Source organism: Diuraphis noxia, unplaced genomic scaffold, assembly GCF_037042655.1.
Source record: "Diuraphis noxia isolate RWA-SAM2 unplaced genomic scaffold, SU_Dnox_SAM2 contig0001, whole genome shotgun sequence".
Taxonomy (NCBI): domain Eukaryota; kingdom Metazoa; phylum Arthropoda; class Insecta; order Hemiptera; family Aphididae; genus Diuraphis; species Diuraphis noxia.
The window spans coordinates 42,183,446-42,196,450 of record NW_028301711.1 but is presented as its reverse complement, the minus strand read 5'-3'; the positions used below and the strand labels follow the sequence as shown (position 1 = coordinate 42,196,450).

General features: G+C 24.6%; 1 protein-coding gene across 1 annotated transcript; it reads left to right on the top strand.

Moving 5' to 3' along the window:
* The first annotated feature begins 522 nt into the window (after window positions 1–522).
* LOC107168407 (structural maintenance of chromosomes protein 3-like) lies at window positions 523–11,384 on the top strand. The gene is made up of 26 exons (XM_089216215.1): window positions 523–704; window positions 2,614–2,689; window positions 3,329–3,367; window positions 3,432–3,571; window positions 3,641–3,799; window positions 3,874–3,985; window positions 4,064–4,245; window positions 4,324–4,569; window positions 4,650–4,771; window positions 4,862–4,969; window positions 5,094–5,199; window positions 5,506–5,609; window positions 5,727–5,826; window positions 5,899–6,062; window positions 6,251–6,392; window positions 6,476–6,634; window positions 6,735–6,946; window positions 7,137–7,299; window positions 7,668–7,853; window positions 7,919–8,062; window positions 8,436–8,651; window positions 8,734–8,870; window positions 8,943–9,129; window positions 9,657–9,839; window positions 9,958–10,098; window positions 10,843–11,384. The coding sequence occupies exons 1-26, from the start codon at window positions 690–692 to the stop codon at window positions 10,912–10,914; spliced, it is 3,615 nt and encodes a 1,204-aa protein (XP_089072341.1). The 5' UTR covers window positions 523–689; the 3' UTR covers window positions 10,915–11,384.
* Window positions 11,385–13,005: the final 1,621 nt, after the last annotated feature.

Genomic DNA, 13,005 nt, shown 5'->3' with positions numbered 1-13,005 from the left:
GCCTATATCAGCCTGCATATTAAGCTGTTTAATATTATTATTATTATTATTATTATTTGTAATTCATTAATTCAATCAATACGATATTCAAAATTTCAAAAGCTGCGACATATAAAATAATTTTGATATTTTGTTCTGTTGCTGAATACGTTATGCCTTATGTTTAATTTAATACCTACCTACGTATTCGGAATGGCGAAAAAAATGAGCATCTACGTATGATATTATAATTTATAATATCGAATTGCCGTTTTGCCAAATGGAAACGGATGAGCGAGAGAATAAATAAAAATGTCGTAAATTACAATATTATCTAGTAATCAGCAATGCAGCTGCAGCTATAGGCATAATAATACGAATAAATTGATTTAAACTTTAAACGCCGACGAAGTTTGCAAAGTTAAGGTTAGGAACATGTAACGCTTGTGACAATTGTCGTTTTTCGCTTGGAGGTTCAATACCCATCTCTTATATTACTACACCGCGTCATTATTATCACTATAATTATAGTAGTAATATCTACAACTTCTACAAGGTTCCCATTTTGATTTTTGTTTACTCGACCATGTTACATTATTATTATTTTTTTTAAATTAAATAAACGCGAAGTGAACATATTATGTTTTTTTCGGAAACAAAGCTAGCCAAAAAGAACTAAACGCTTCAGAGTTACGCATTAATATTAAACAATGCATATCAAACAGGTCAGTGCACGTTACAATAATGTCAATTTGTTTATTCCGTGTACTATACACAACCGCGTTTACACATTATCCATAGGATTTTCTTATATTCTGAGCAATCGATACTATTGAAACTTGAAATGCAATTCGTTTACATCGAAAGTGGTTGTTACTTAAATCTTATATTTTAATGAAAGATTAATATGATAAAAATATATACTAATATGTTTTAATTCAGTTTTAAAATTAGGTGTTTTGTAGAGCGATATAACTATAATTGCATTTGGTGTATATTTAAGAACAGAGTATATACGATCAATGATTATGCATCAAATTCACTGAGAAATTTAAAAGTTGCTCTTTATTTGAAATCCATCAAACAGTTTTATACTAACATATATTAATTGATCAAAACAAACATTTTATTTTATTTTACATTATCATCTATCATCCCTTTAGTATACATACTAAAAAGATTATCAAACATTTTTATGTTAGGAATCTTGTTGTATTGTGAGGTTTTATATATTTATACCTATGATATATTAAATTAAACTATGATTAACGGACATACATCCTCTTTGTAAAAAATAGTGATATTTCGTTCATAGAATTATTAGTTGAGTCATAATAACTCAAATTGTTTTTGTCGTCTATTGATGTCATCTTTGTTTAACTCGTAAATATGTAACAAAAATAATTTTTATACCTTTCAAGGTAGCAAAAATTTGAATGAGACTCGTTTTTTAAAACTCAACTTTAAAGGCTATACTCCTACAGTTTTTATTTCGCAAGCATTATCTTTTATGAACTGTGTATAAGATTAATTAGTGAATTTGTTCATGTTTAAGCTTGGCTTTAGCTTAATTTATGCTTATAATACATAAAAAAATATATGCACAGAGTACATAATAATATATGTCATTGAATTAACGTTCATGAGAACAAATGGTTGACTATTTTGAATTCCAAAATATTAACCAATTGTAATTAATCAAAATGTTAGTTTTTATAATTCTTAGAATTTTTACAAAAGTGTATTTTAAAAATCATGCAGGTGTTCAGATTTCTCCAATAATATAAAGGGACAGATTCAAGTATCATTTTGGCTAATCCCAAACAACTAAAATTAAAAAAAGAATATTTTCTAAGTGCTTCAGTTATATTTATAATTAAGAGGACGCCACACCCGCATGTGTTGTCTCCGTCGTACAAGTGCGAAGCATAGCAAATTTTACGCTCAGCAGATCACGATTACCTCCGTTAATTTAAAATTTAAAGTGAATTGACTTATTATAAAAATTAAAGGCAAGATTATTACCGAGGGCATCTCATAAACTTTTTATTATATTTTAATTTTAAACCGAGTTATGAATATTTTTAGGTATAAAAATAATTTACAATTTTAAAATACTCATAACTCGGTTTAAAATTAAAATATAATAAAAAGCCTATGAGATGCCCTCGGTAATAATCTTGCCTTTAATTTTTATAATAAGTCAATTCACTCTAAATTTTAATTAACGGAGCAAATCGTGATCTGCTGAGCGTACAATTTGCTATGCTACGCATTTGTACGACGGAGACAACACATGCGGGTGTGGCGTCCTCTTAAGGTTTGGTGATAGTTTCAGTATTAAAATCCAAGTCTTATACTTAACTGGGTGTTTTTCTCTAAGTTATAATTTTATTCCATTTTGTATCAAAAAATTTGAGATAACTGTTTGGTGTTTGCCATTACTAGTTTAAAATGTTTAAATACTATTATAATATCAAACTATTAAATTTTATGAGTAGTTTAATATACCTATAAATAGTCAGTATGTATTTCAACATGCTAATATTTAAAAACATTTCTTATATATTTTTTTTTCATCTATAATATTATATAAATATATAATGTATATAATAATTTACTTATATTTTTTAGGTTATAATACATGGTTTTAAAAGCTATAGGGAGCAAACTGTTGTTGAACCATTTGACAAGAGACATAATGTTGTTGGTATGTATACAATATGCATTATTATTTAGGAATACATTTTTATTTTTAAAAGGATAATATTTTTTTTCTCATAGATCAACATTTAGCATAGATAAAATGCTTCTCCCTAAAATAATTTTTGGGGTTTTTGAGTAATCATAGAGTAAAATCACATATAACAAAAATTATAGATGATAATATTTTCGAGAATATGACATATCAGTTTTATTCATTATTATTTGACTTTCAAAATAGAAATTAATTTTTCTGTAAATCTGCATTATGTTAAAATTATTTTGAAACAATATTTATACAAATTGATATGTCATGTTTTGGTTTTACTCTAAGATTACTCAAGAACATAGACATAAAACATTTACGCAGACCATTTTTTTTTTTATATATACTTTTGTGTAATCTTATATTATTGAACTAGGATCAAAGATAGAATACAAATAGTGCGCTGATAGCCTATTAATTGTTTTCATTAAAACTAAAATGTATTAAATATATTTTCTTACAATAATTTAGTCATTTTTTTTGTTATTCAATTTATTATATAAGTTTGTAATATGTTGTCTAGTAAATATCTAATATTTTCCTATTTTAAGATATTATTTCATACTTTTTAAAAAATAAATATTTATTTTTATTTTTTAGTTGGCCGTAATGGATCTGGAAAAAGCAATTTCTTTTATGGTAAATAATTTGCCTAATATTGATGATTACTTGATTATTATTTATTATATTTTGTTAATTTTAGCCATACAATTCGTACTTAGTGATGAGTTTTCACATCTTCGTCCTGAACAAAGACAAGCATTACTTCATGAAGGCACTGGCCCCAGAGTTGTTACAGCTTATGTAGAAATTATCTTTGATAATACTGATAATCGTTTACCAGTATGTTGAACATTTTATTTAAATAATCTTTACATAGTTAACTTATTATTGTTTTATCCATTATTTTAGATTGAAAAGGAAGAAGTTATTCTAAGACGAGTGATTGGTGCCAAAAAAGATCAGTACTTTCTAAATAAAAAAATGGTTCCTAGGTCAGACGTTACTAACTTATTAGAATCCGCTGGATTTTCTCACTCTAATCCATATTATATTGTTAAACAAGGAAAGGTATTTTCACAACTATTTTTTTACTGAAATTAAATATTTATTAATATTAATAATTTTCATAATATTTACGTCAGATAAACCAAATGGCTACAGCACCAGATTCTCACAGATTAAAACTTTTGAGAGAAGTTGCTGGTACCAGAGTTTACGATGAACGTAAAGAAGAATCAATTGATATATTAAAGGGTAATATAAATCTATCTCAAAAAAATATTTCGTTATTAATTATAATCTAATCATTTAATAAATTACATTTTATTTTAGATACTCAAACTAAGCTGGAAAAAATTGTTGAGTTTATTAAAACAATTGAAGAACGACTACAAACGCTTGAAGAAGAAAAGGAAGAACTTAAAGAGTATCAAGTTTGGGATAAAAAAAGAAGGACATTAGAATTTTGTATTCATGATCGTGAATTGAAAGACACTAAAAGAAAGTTGGAAGAAGTAAATATTAAATTTAGTTGTCATAATTAATCATCTGTTTTAAAATTTGAACTAAAAAAAAAAAAAATATTTATTTAGTTGGATGGCAAAATAAATAATTTTGACGAAGAACAAAAACGACTTGCTTCTAAAGTTAAAGAAGCTTCTGATCAAGCAAAGAAAGCAGCCAAACATTTACGTGATGCTAAACGTGAAGTACATGCTGCAAAAGAAGAAAAAGAAACTTTAAGTTTAGAGCAACAGGAATTAATTAAACAAAAAACAAAATTAGACTTTACTATAAAAGATTTAACGGATGAAGTAGATGGAGATAATAACTCAAAAGTAAGATTTAAAAAAAGATAGAATCCAAAATTTTAAACTGTATTTATGTAAATATATAATTTTTATTTTTTATGTTGTAGGAGAGAGCAGAAAAAGAATTGAAAAAACTTCAAGATACTATTAAAGCTAAAGAATCAGAACTTCAAGAGTTAAAACCAAAGTATGAAGCACAAAAAAAGAAGGAAGAAGATTGTACTCGAGAGTAAGATGATCATAAATTTCTAATACACTCATAAATTAAAATTTCATCTATGCTAATTGATACATTATATTTTAAATTGTTTTATTTCAGACTTGCTTTGAAAGAACAAAAAAGAAAAGAACTGTATGCTAAACAAGGAAGAGGAAGTCAATTTACATCAAAAGAAGATCGTGATAAATGGATTCAAAAAGAACTTAAGTAATAAAATGTTGTGAATATTTAAGTTTATTCTAAAAATAATCACTGCTCATTTGGTTTAACACAATTTTTATTTTTATTTGTTTCTCATTCTTTTTAAAACTTTTCTATTTTAATTGTCTAGGTCCTTAAATAAACAAATAAAAGACAAGAATGAACATAAAGACAAATTAACTGATGATTTAAAAAGAGATGGGGAACGACAGCGTGAATTAGAACATCAAATTCAGGTAATATTGATAGTAATAAAAATATAAAATAATATAATTAAAGGTTACTAAGATATGTTAATACTTGTATTGTTATGCATATATTAATTTTAAAGGAAATACATATATTTTTTGCTATCTTTTAAATTTATTAGTTTATTTTATCTTGAAGAACTATTCACTATAATTAAAATAAACAAATTTTTCAATTTAAATGTCTGAAACACAATATTTTTAGTTTCATAGTAAAAGTTTATTACAATACTTAATGAATCAATTAAATTAAATATTAAAATTTTGGATTTATTATGTCTTAATATTATTTAGATGAACTCTATTGAATTAGAAAAACAAAGAGTTGCTATTGATGAATATAATAAAAAATATTATGAATTGAAAAAAGCAAAAGACCAACATCAAAGTCAGAGAAAGTAAGTCTAACCACACATACTTTTTAACATATTTCTATCAAGTTCATAAGAAAAATAATATCCTGCTTAAATTAATTTAAGTATAGAAATTATTTAATGAAATTTATATGTGATTAGTGAGTTGTGGCGTAAAGAAAATACTATTCAGCATAGTTTGTCATCACTTAAAGAAGAGTTGGCTAAATCTGATCAAGCACTCCGCAGTATGGCAGGAAAAGTAATTACATAGTTTTTTAAATATAGTATAATATGTACAAGTATGTTAAAACTCTTTGGTAATGATATTTAGGCAATTTTAAATGGAAGAGATAGTGTACGTAAGGTATTAGATGTATTTAAAGAAAGAGGTGGGGCTCATCTGGATCTTGCTTCTCAATATTATGGACAAGTAATTGAAAATTTTGGATGCGATCAGAGTATTCAAACTGCAGTAGAAGTCACTGCAGGTGGAAGGTAATTATAAAATAAAACATTTTTTGTTATTTTTATAAGGCATATTTTTAGATTTTTAGTATATTATTGATGTTTATATTTTATGCTTTTGGATACTTGTGCTAGAATGGTTTAAATGAATAAACAATTTATTTAGATTAGGATATTAGATTTATTTAGTTTCTTGATATAAATTAATTTTGTTTTAGGATGTTTTTTCATATCGTGGAATCTGATAGAATTGGTACTCAAATTTTGAAAGAAATAAATAACCAAAATTTACCTGGTGAAGTTACATTCATGCCGTTAAATAGATTGACTGTACGAGATATAAGATATCCACAATCCAAGGTTATCACAATCCATGACCAAATATTCATTGTTCATATTTTTATAAAAGAAAACAAATATAATTCTGGTTTTAAATTTTTTAGGATGCACTTCCAATGGTTAGTAAGCTTAAATATGAACCTCACTTAGATAAAGCTATGCGTTTTATATTTGGCAAAACATTAATTTGCCGAAATCTAGAAATTGCTACTACAATATCTAAACAAAGTATGCTTGATTGTATAACAATTGATGGCGATCAGGTGAATACATATTATATGTGTTAATATAAATTTAAAATAATTTTATCAAATTTAACATTATGTTAAGCATATTTCTTAAACAAATTTTTTTCTGTCAAAGGTTTCTTCTAGTGGAACATTAACAGGAGGATATTTCAAAAATATGCGTTCTAAGTTGGAAATTCAAAAACAACGTAATGATTCAATGAGCCAAATAAAAGAAGCTGAAGAAGTACTTGCTGTGTTAAAAACACAATTGAATGAAGTTGAGGTCAATGTGAATATGGTAATGTCCGACATGCAAAAGACTGAAACAAAAAATAGTAAATCTAAGTATGTATCTAGTTATAAATAAAAATACATAACTGTGTTCAGTAAAACAAAATTTATACCATTATTTTTTATTAATTCATATATATATTACTAGTTTTCACATCCTTGTAAATCCAGTAAATGTTTCAAAACATACATATTTTATTGATTTAACTTGTAACTTTGACTTTTCTATGGAATTTATTTTCAGGGGTAATTTTGACAAATTAAAAGGAGACATAAGACTTATGAAGGAAGAACTTGTTGGAATAGAGAGATACCGAGCAACCAAAGAAAGGTTATTAATACAAGCAGCATCAAATTTAGAAGCCATGCAGACCACCCGTAGTGGATTAGAATCAGAGCTTCATCAGGTACTAATTTTGGTTTTGTTTATAACTTGATTATAATAATTTATTTATTTTTCAATCAAATCTATAATTGAACTAGATACCATTAAAAACGTATAATTTATTCAATTTTCAGTTATCAATACTGTATATTTATTATTTCTGTGTTATCTTTTATCCTATAACTTTGCAACCATTTAAAATTTTTTGTGAAAACAACAATTATTATTCACTATTATTTTTAGAAATAATCTTAGAAACCATTATGCTAGTATAAATTTTCATTTAAATCTATATTCTTAAATTGTTAATCTTGTGCATAATAATGAATGAGCTAAATTAAAAAATTCTTATTTTCATAATTTTTGATTTTTATTGTTTTTATCTGTAAGGAACTTATGGCTCAACTTTCTGTTACTGATCAAAGAGAAATGGATAAATTAAATGATGATATCCGTTCATTAACTATGGAAAATAAAACTGCCTTTTCTACTCGTATGAAATTAGAAGCGGATAAAAATAAACTTGAAAACTTGTTAACGAACAATTTGATTCGCCGTAGAGATGAGCTTATGCAGGTTTGTTAAAGAATATTTGTATTGTTATATATATATTTTTTTTTAAACATGCATTTTTTTAAAAGGCATTACAAGAAATATCTGTTGAAGAACGGAAACGAACATTGGAAAACAATAAAATGGAAGTACAGACAGTTCAAAAAAAATTAGAGGCATTGAACGCTGATATCAAAATTGATGATAAAAGAGTACAAGAAGCCATTAAAAAGGTAAAATGAATTTTGCTGCTACTTAGATATAATAATTCATAACAGGTTGATTATGCAACGTATTTTTAAATACAACCAGGAATTCGGTATTAATATTGTTGTAAAAATTTCAATGAAAACACCTGATGTATATTTATGGTTTACTTTCAAAAGAGCTTATACAAATTAAATCTAAATTCCTTGCCAATTTAATTTTACCTATTTGTTTTAATTAAAATTTATTTTTATAACTGCTATGTATGGATTTTTATCTAATATTAACATAAATCAATATTTACATAAATGATTTGGGTGTCTAATGCCTGTCTGTTGAATATTAAATAAATTATTTTCTTAATCAGTCTATAAACTTAAGTTATCTGTTATAACCTAGCAAAAAATTTGTCAAGAAGAATTAGAGAAGTGGAAAGTATTAGAAAAAGAAGCTCAGGAAAAATTAGACAATGAGTCCAAAGATTTAACTAAAGTATCAACAAAGCAAAATATGTTAAGGCAAAAATTGGATGAATGTCAATCCAAAATTAGTGACCTAGGAGCTCTTCCTAATACTGAACTTATTACTAAATATATGTCTTATTCATCTAAAAACGTAAGTATTATTATTTTATATTATACTTTAAATGCTTCTCATATTTTTTTAGGTAACACTATATTTTTATTTTATTTTTCAGTTATTTAAAGAACTTGAAAAAGCTAATAGTAATATTAAACGTTATGGTCATGTTAACAAGAAAGCTTTAGACCAATTTATTAGTTTTTCAGAACAAAAAGAAAAATTGGTATCCAGAAAACAAGAACTTGATCGAGGGTAATTATTAATTAATATTGATTAAATATAACTTTCAACAATAGATACATATTATATTTAATTTTCAATTAGACATCAAAAAATTGAAGAACTAATGAACGTATTGGAACAAAGAAAATGTGATGCTATCTTATTTACGTTTAAACAAGTATCAATGTACTTTACCCAAGTATTTAGCAAACTTGTGCCTGGTGGATTTGCTCAATTAGTAATGAAATCAGCTGGTGGAGAAGAGTCTGCTACACCTATTGTTGGTGATGTAAGAATTTTAAATAATCATAGATTATTATACATTCATTTTTATTTTACTGTGAATGTTTTGAATTGAAAAAATTCTGATAGTTACCAATGAATGTTTAAATATACTATTATAATTTGGCGTAAAGTTTTGTATTGCACTATATGTAAGCATTCATTTTTAAATGTTATAATAACAAATTAATCTTTTTGAAACAAGATTTAACTTCTAATTTAAATATTAATGGACAAGAGTATAGTTGTAAAAATATTGACGATTTTTACAATTAAAAATTACAATAAAGTTGGTCTTGTTGCAGTAAAGAAAATTACTTAAACTAAACTTTATTAATTATATTATTATTCTTATATTTTTTTTAAATAATAATTTTCATTCAAGTAAATATTAATAAATCTACCTATCTAAGAATAGTTTATTCTTCTACAATATTATACTGAGAACATTTACTATATTATTCAATAGGCATATACTACTTTTTACTTAAATGTGATAATTTATAACCAATTGTCATTTGTTTTCATATTTAGGAAGATAATATAGATAATTATTCGGGAGTAATGATTAAAGTGTCGTTTGCTGGCCAAGGAAGTGAGATGCGTGAAATGAATCAATTATCTGGTGGTCAAAAATCATTAGTCGCACTTGGACTGATATTTGCTATTCAAAAATGTGATCCGGCTCCATTTTATCTTTTTGATGAAATTGATCAGGTATATAAAATTTTTAAGAAATAAAACAATGACTTAAACTTATATGTTTAATACTATATTGATGTGATAAAGTTACACATTTGATGAATAGAACTAATAAGTATATTAATTATTTTAGGCACTAGATCCTCAACATAGGAAAGCCGTTGCAGACATGATACATGAAATGTCTGATCATGCCCAATTCATAACAACTACATTCAGACCTGAATTATTATTCAATGCTCACAAGTTCTATGGAGTTAAATTTCGTAATAAGGTATGATAATAACAGTGTTGGGATAAAATATCCTGTACTAAAATATCCAGCTATAAAATAACAAATGTATAGGGAAAGATATCTATTTATAACCTTTTTAAAAAAAGAGAATAGTAATAATATTATTTTTTTTAAATTATAAATAGATATTTTTTATAATATGCAGTAGCAAATATGGCACATAAGTTTTTTATCTCTTTTTAAACAGTTTTTGTTCTATAAAATTGTTTATAAAGTTTGTCCTCGTTTTGAACCATGTTATATAAAAAAAATTTTCGTACCGTAAATATAATATTTTATAACTGGAAAGTGTAAATACATTTTAGTGTAACACTTAAAAGATATTATAATAATTGATTTTAACAGTATGATTTATTACTATTATTATTATTTGATTGTTATATTATTAAATGTGTTAATAATGTGATTGAAAAATGAATAATGCATTTTACTAAAAAATATAATGTCATTTTAATTAATATAATACTTAGAATTTAGACTTGGATATTTTAGACAGGGTATTTTGTTCTAGATTAATTGATAATAACAATAATACAGTGGTCGACGCTTATTGAGTTTACTGGTTAGAATTAGCCATTTATGGTGATTAGAAACACCAGAAACAATTTCTAGTTGCGCTTATAGTGATCAAAATACTCACGGAGGAATGTGAGCACTACTAGCGGTGTCCACTGTAATATTAAAATGTTCTGTTATCTATGTTAACAAAATAAAACATTCCAGGTTAGTCATGTGGAATGTGTAACCAGAGATGTTGCATATGATTTTGTTGAAGATGACACAACACATGGATAATCATTTTGATCTTGATATTTTGAATATGACTGTAAATAGCTATTAAGTTTAAATGTTCAATAACTAAGCAGAATTGTACTTGGATTTTATTTAAACATTACTTTCCTATCGATGAGATCACTAATAAGGTGTCTCTATTCTACAAAACCTCTTTTTCTCCAATCTATATATAACATGAAGTATGATATTTATTAAAGATACAATAAGTTATTTTTAAAAGTAACATTAAATTATTAAGTGTATACTTTAAAAAATAGATATAAGTTTATTCAGTATTTTTAAGTATCAATATCTACATTCCACAGTACATGCTAATTAATTTCATGTCTAAAGTGAATTATTCTTAAATATCTGTTTTTATATATTGTAAAAGATACCTTTTCACCAAAAATTAGTTTATAAACATATTTAGTTAAACACGTGTATTTTATATTTAAAAAAAAAATAAGTATAATGTATTATTATAAAGATGTTTGACTTATTTTATTATATTTAATCACCATGTATAACATTTAAATGTATATTTAAGGAAGGTCGATATAATACGCTTAATTTATTAAAATTAATTCTGAACAACTGAAAAGAAAAATATGTTTGTCTTAACATTTATTACATACCCCACTATTTTACTGTAGTAGAATATACTATAGTAACAATTAGTTATTGGTGTAGTCACATTTTTAAAATAATAATACCCTTTTACAGTGGATATAATGATTGACAAATAAATATAATGACAATATTATTTTTATTTTGACAAATATAATATCGGCCGAGTACTATTTATACAAACGATTTATAAGTATTATATATTTTTTTTTATATTACCAATAAGCATTGTTTAAATTTATTCACTTTTTAATTAATTGTTTAATACAGACAAGAAACAATGAACATAAAAGTTTCAAAATTTCTTTTAATTATAATATTTAATAATTATATAATAGATTCTTGTTAATAGAATTCATCTAATTTATACAATTGTCATAAAATTCTTTATATTTTATTGATTATCTTACTAATATTAATAAGTTGTTGTATTATATTTTATTTAGATTGTCATATCCAGTATAAAACATTAAACTAATTACATTTGATTTACATGTCAGATTATGTGAATAGTTTTTGTTTTTACAATGTTTTAAATAAACGATAGTAAATTAATTTGTAAACACATAGTTTGAAAAATGTTTAAAGGTAACAGTAATCTTTATTTCTATAATATGAAACTATATACTTTATTTTTACGTTACAAAGTATTTTAAATTAAATTATCAATTTAAAATATTGTTGTATGCACAATCAAACAAATTATTTAAAATAATTATATAAAATATATAAATATATAAAATAAAATGTATGATGCAAGGTGTAATCCAGTTAGTTTGGATCTGAGCAGATTAAAAGTTAAACCTTTTTATTTTAAACTGGTAGTTTAATGAGGTTCGATAATAAAAGAAAAATACTAAATAGTTTATTCTACACAAGGCAATTTGTTTCAAGTTACTTTTCTAATTCATTGTGCGAACATTAACATGTATTTGTATTTGATGTGTGACGATTACAAAGAAAGTTGTTCTGAGGCTTTTTTCAAACTTATTTGGTATAGAGTATTGAATTATAAATATATTTCAATCTTGGCTACAAAAATAAATTTTATTTTTACTTAACAGTATTTTAAATTGTCTCTTTTAAAATTACAAATTGTTTTGAATGTTTCTGACTAATTAATATAAAATTTTACAAATCCAATCAATCGCCAATAATTATAAAAAAAGATTCACTTACCATGCTTAAACCGGCCCGTGATACGCACATTTTGTTTTTAAATATAGTCAAAACATAAAATATTGAGTTTTTCATGTGTCTATGCTCAAGCAATAGTATATCTATAAGGCAATCAAGTATAAAGTGTAATAATCAATATAATTTCTTTACACATAATAGTGTCGCAGGTAACCAAATTCATTTAAGCAATTGAAATAAGCAAAAGAAATAATATAACATATAGCAATTGTTATATTCATAATTCACTTTATACGAATTCTAATTAATAGTACCATCTTTCCTAACGAATAATAGAATATATTG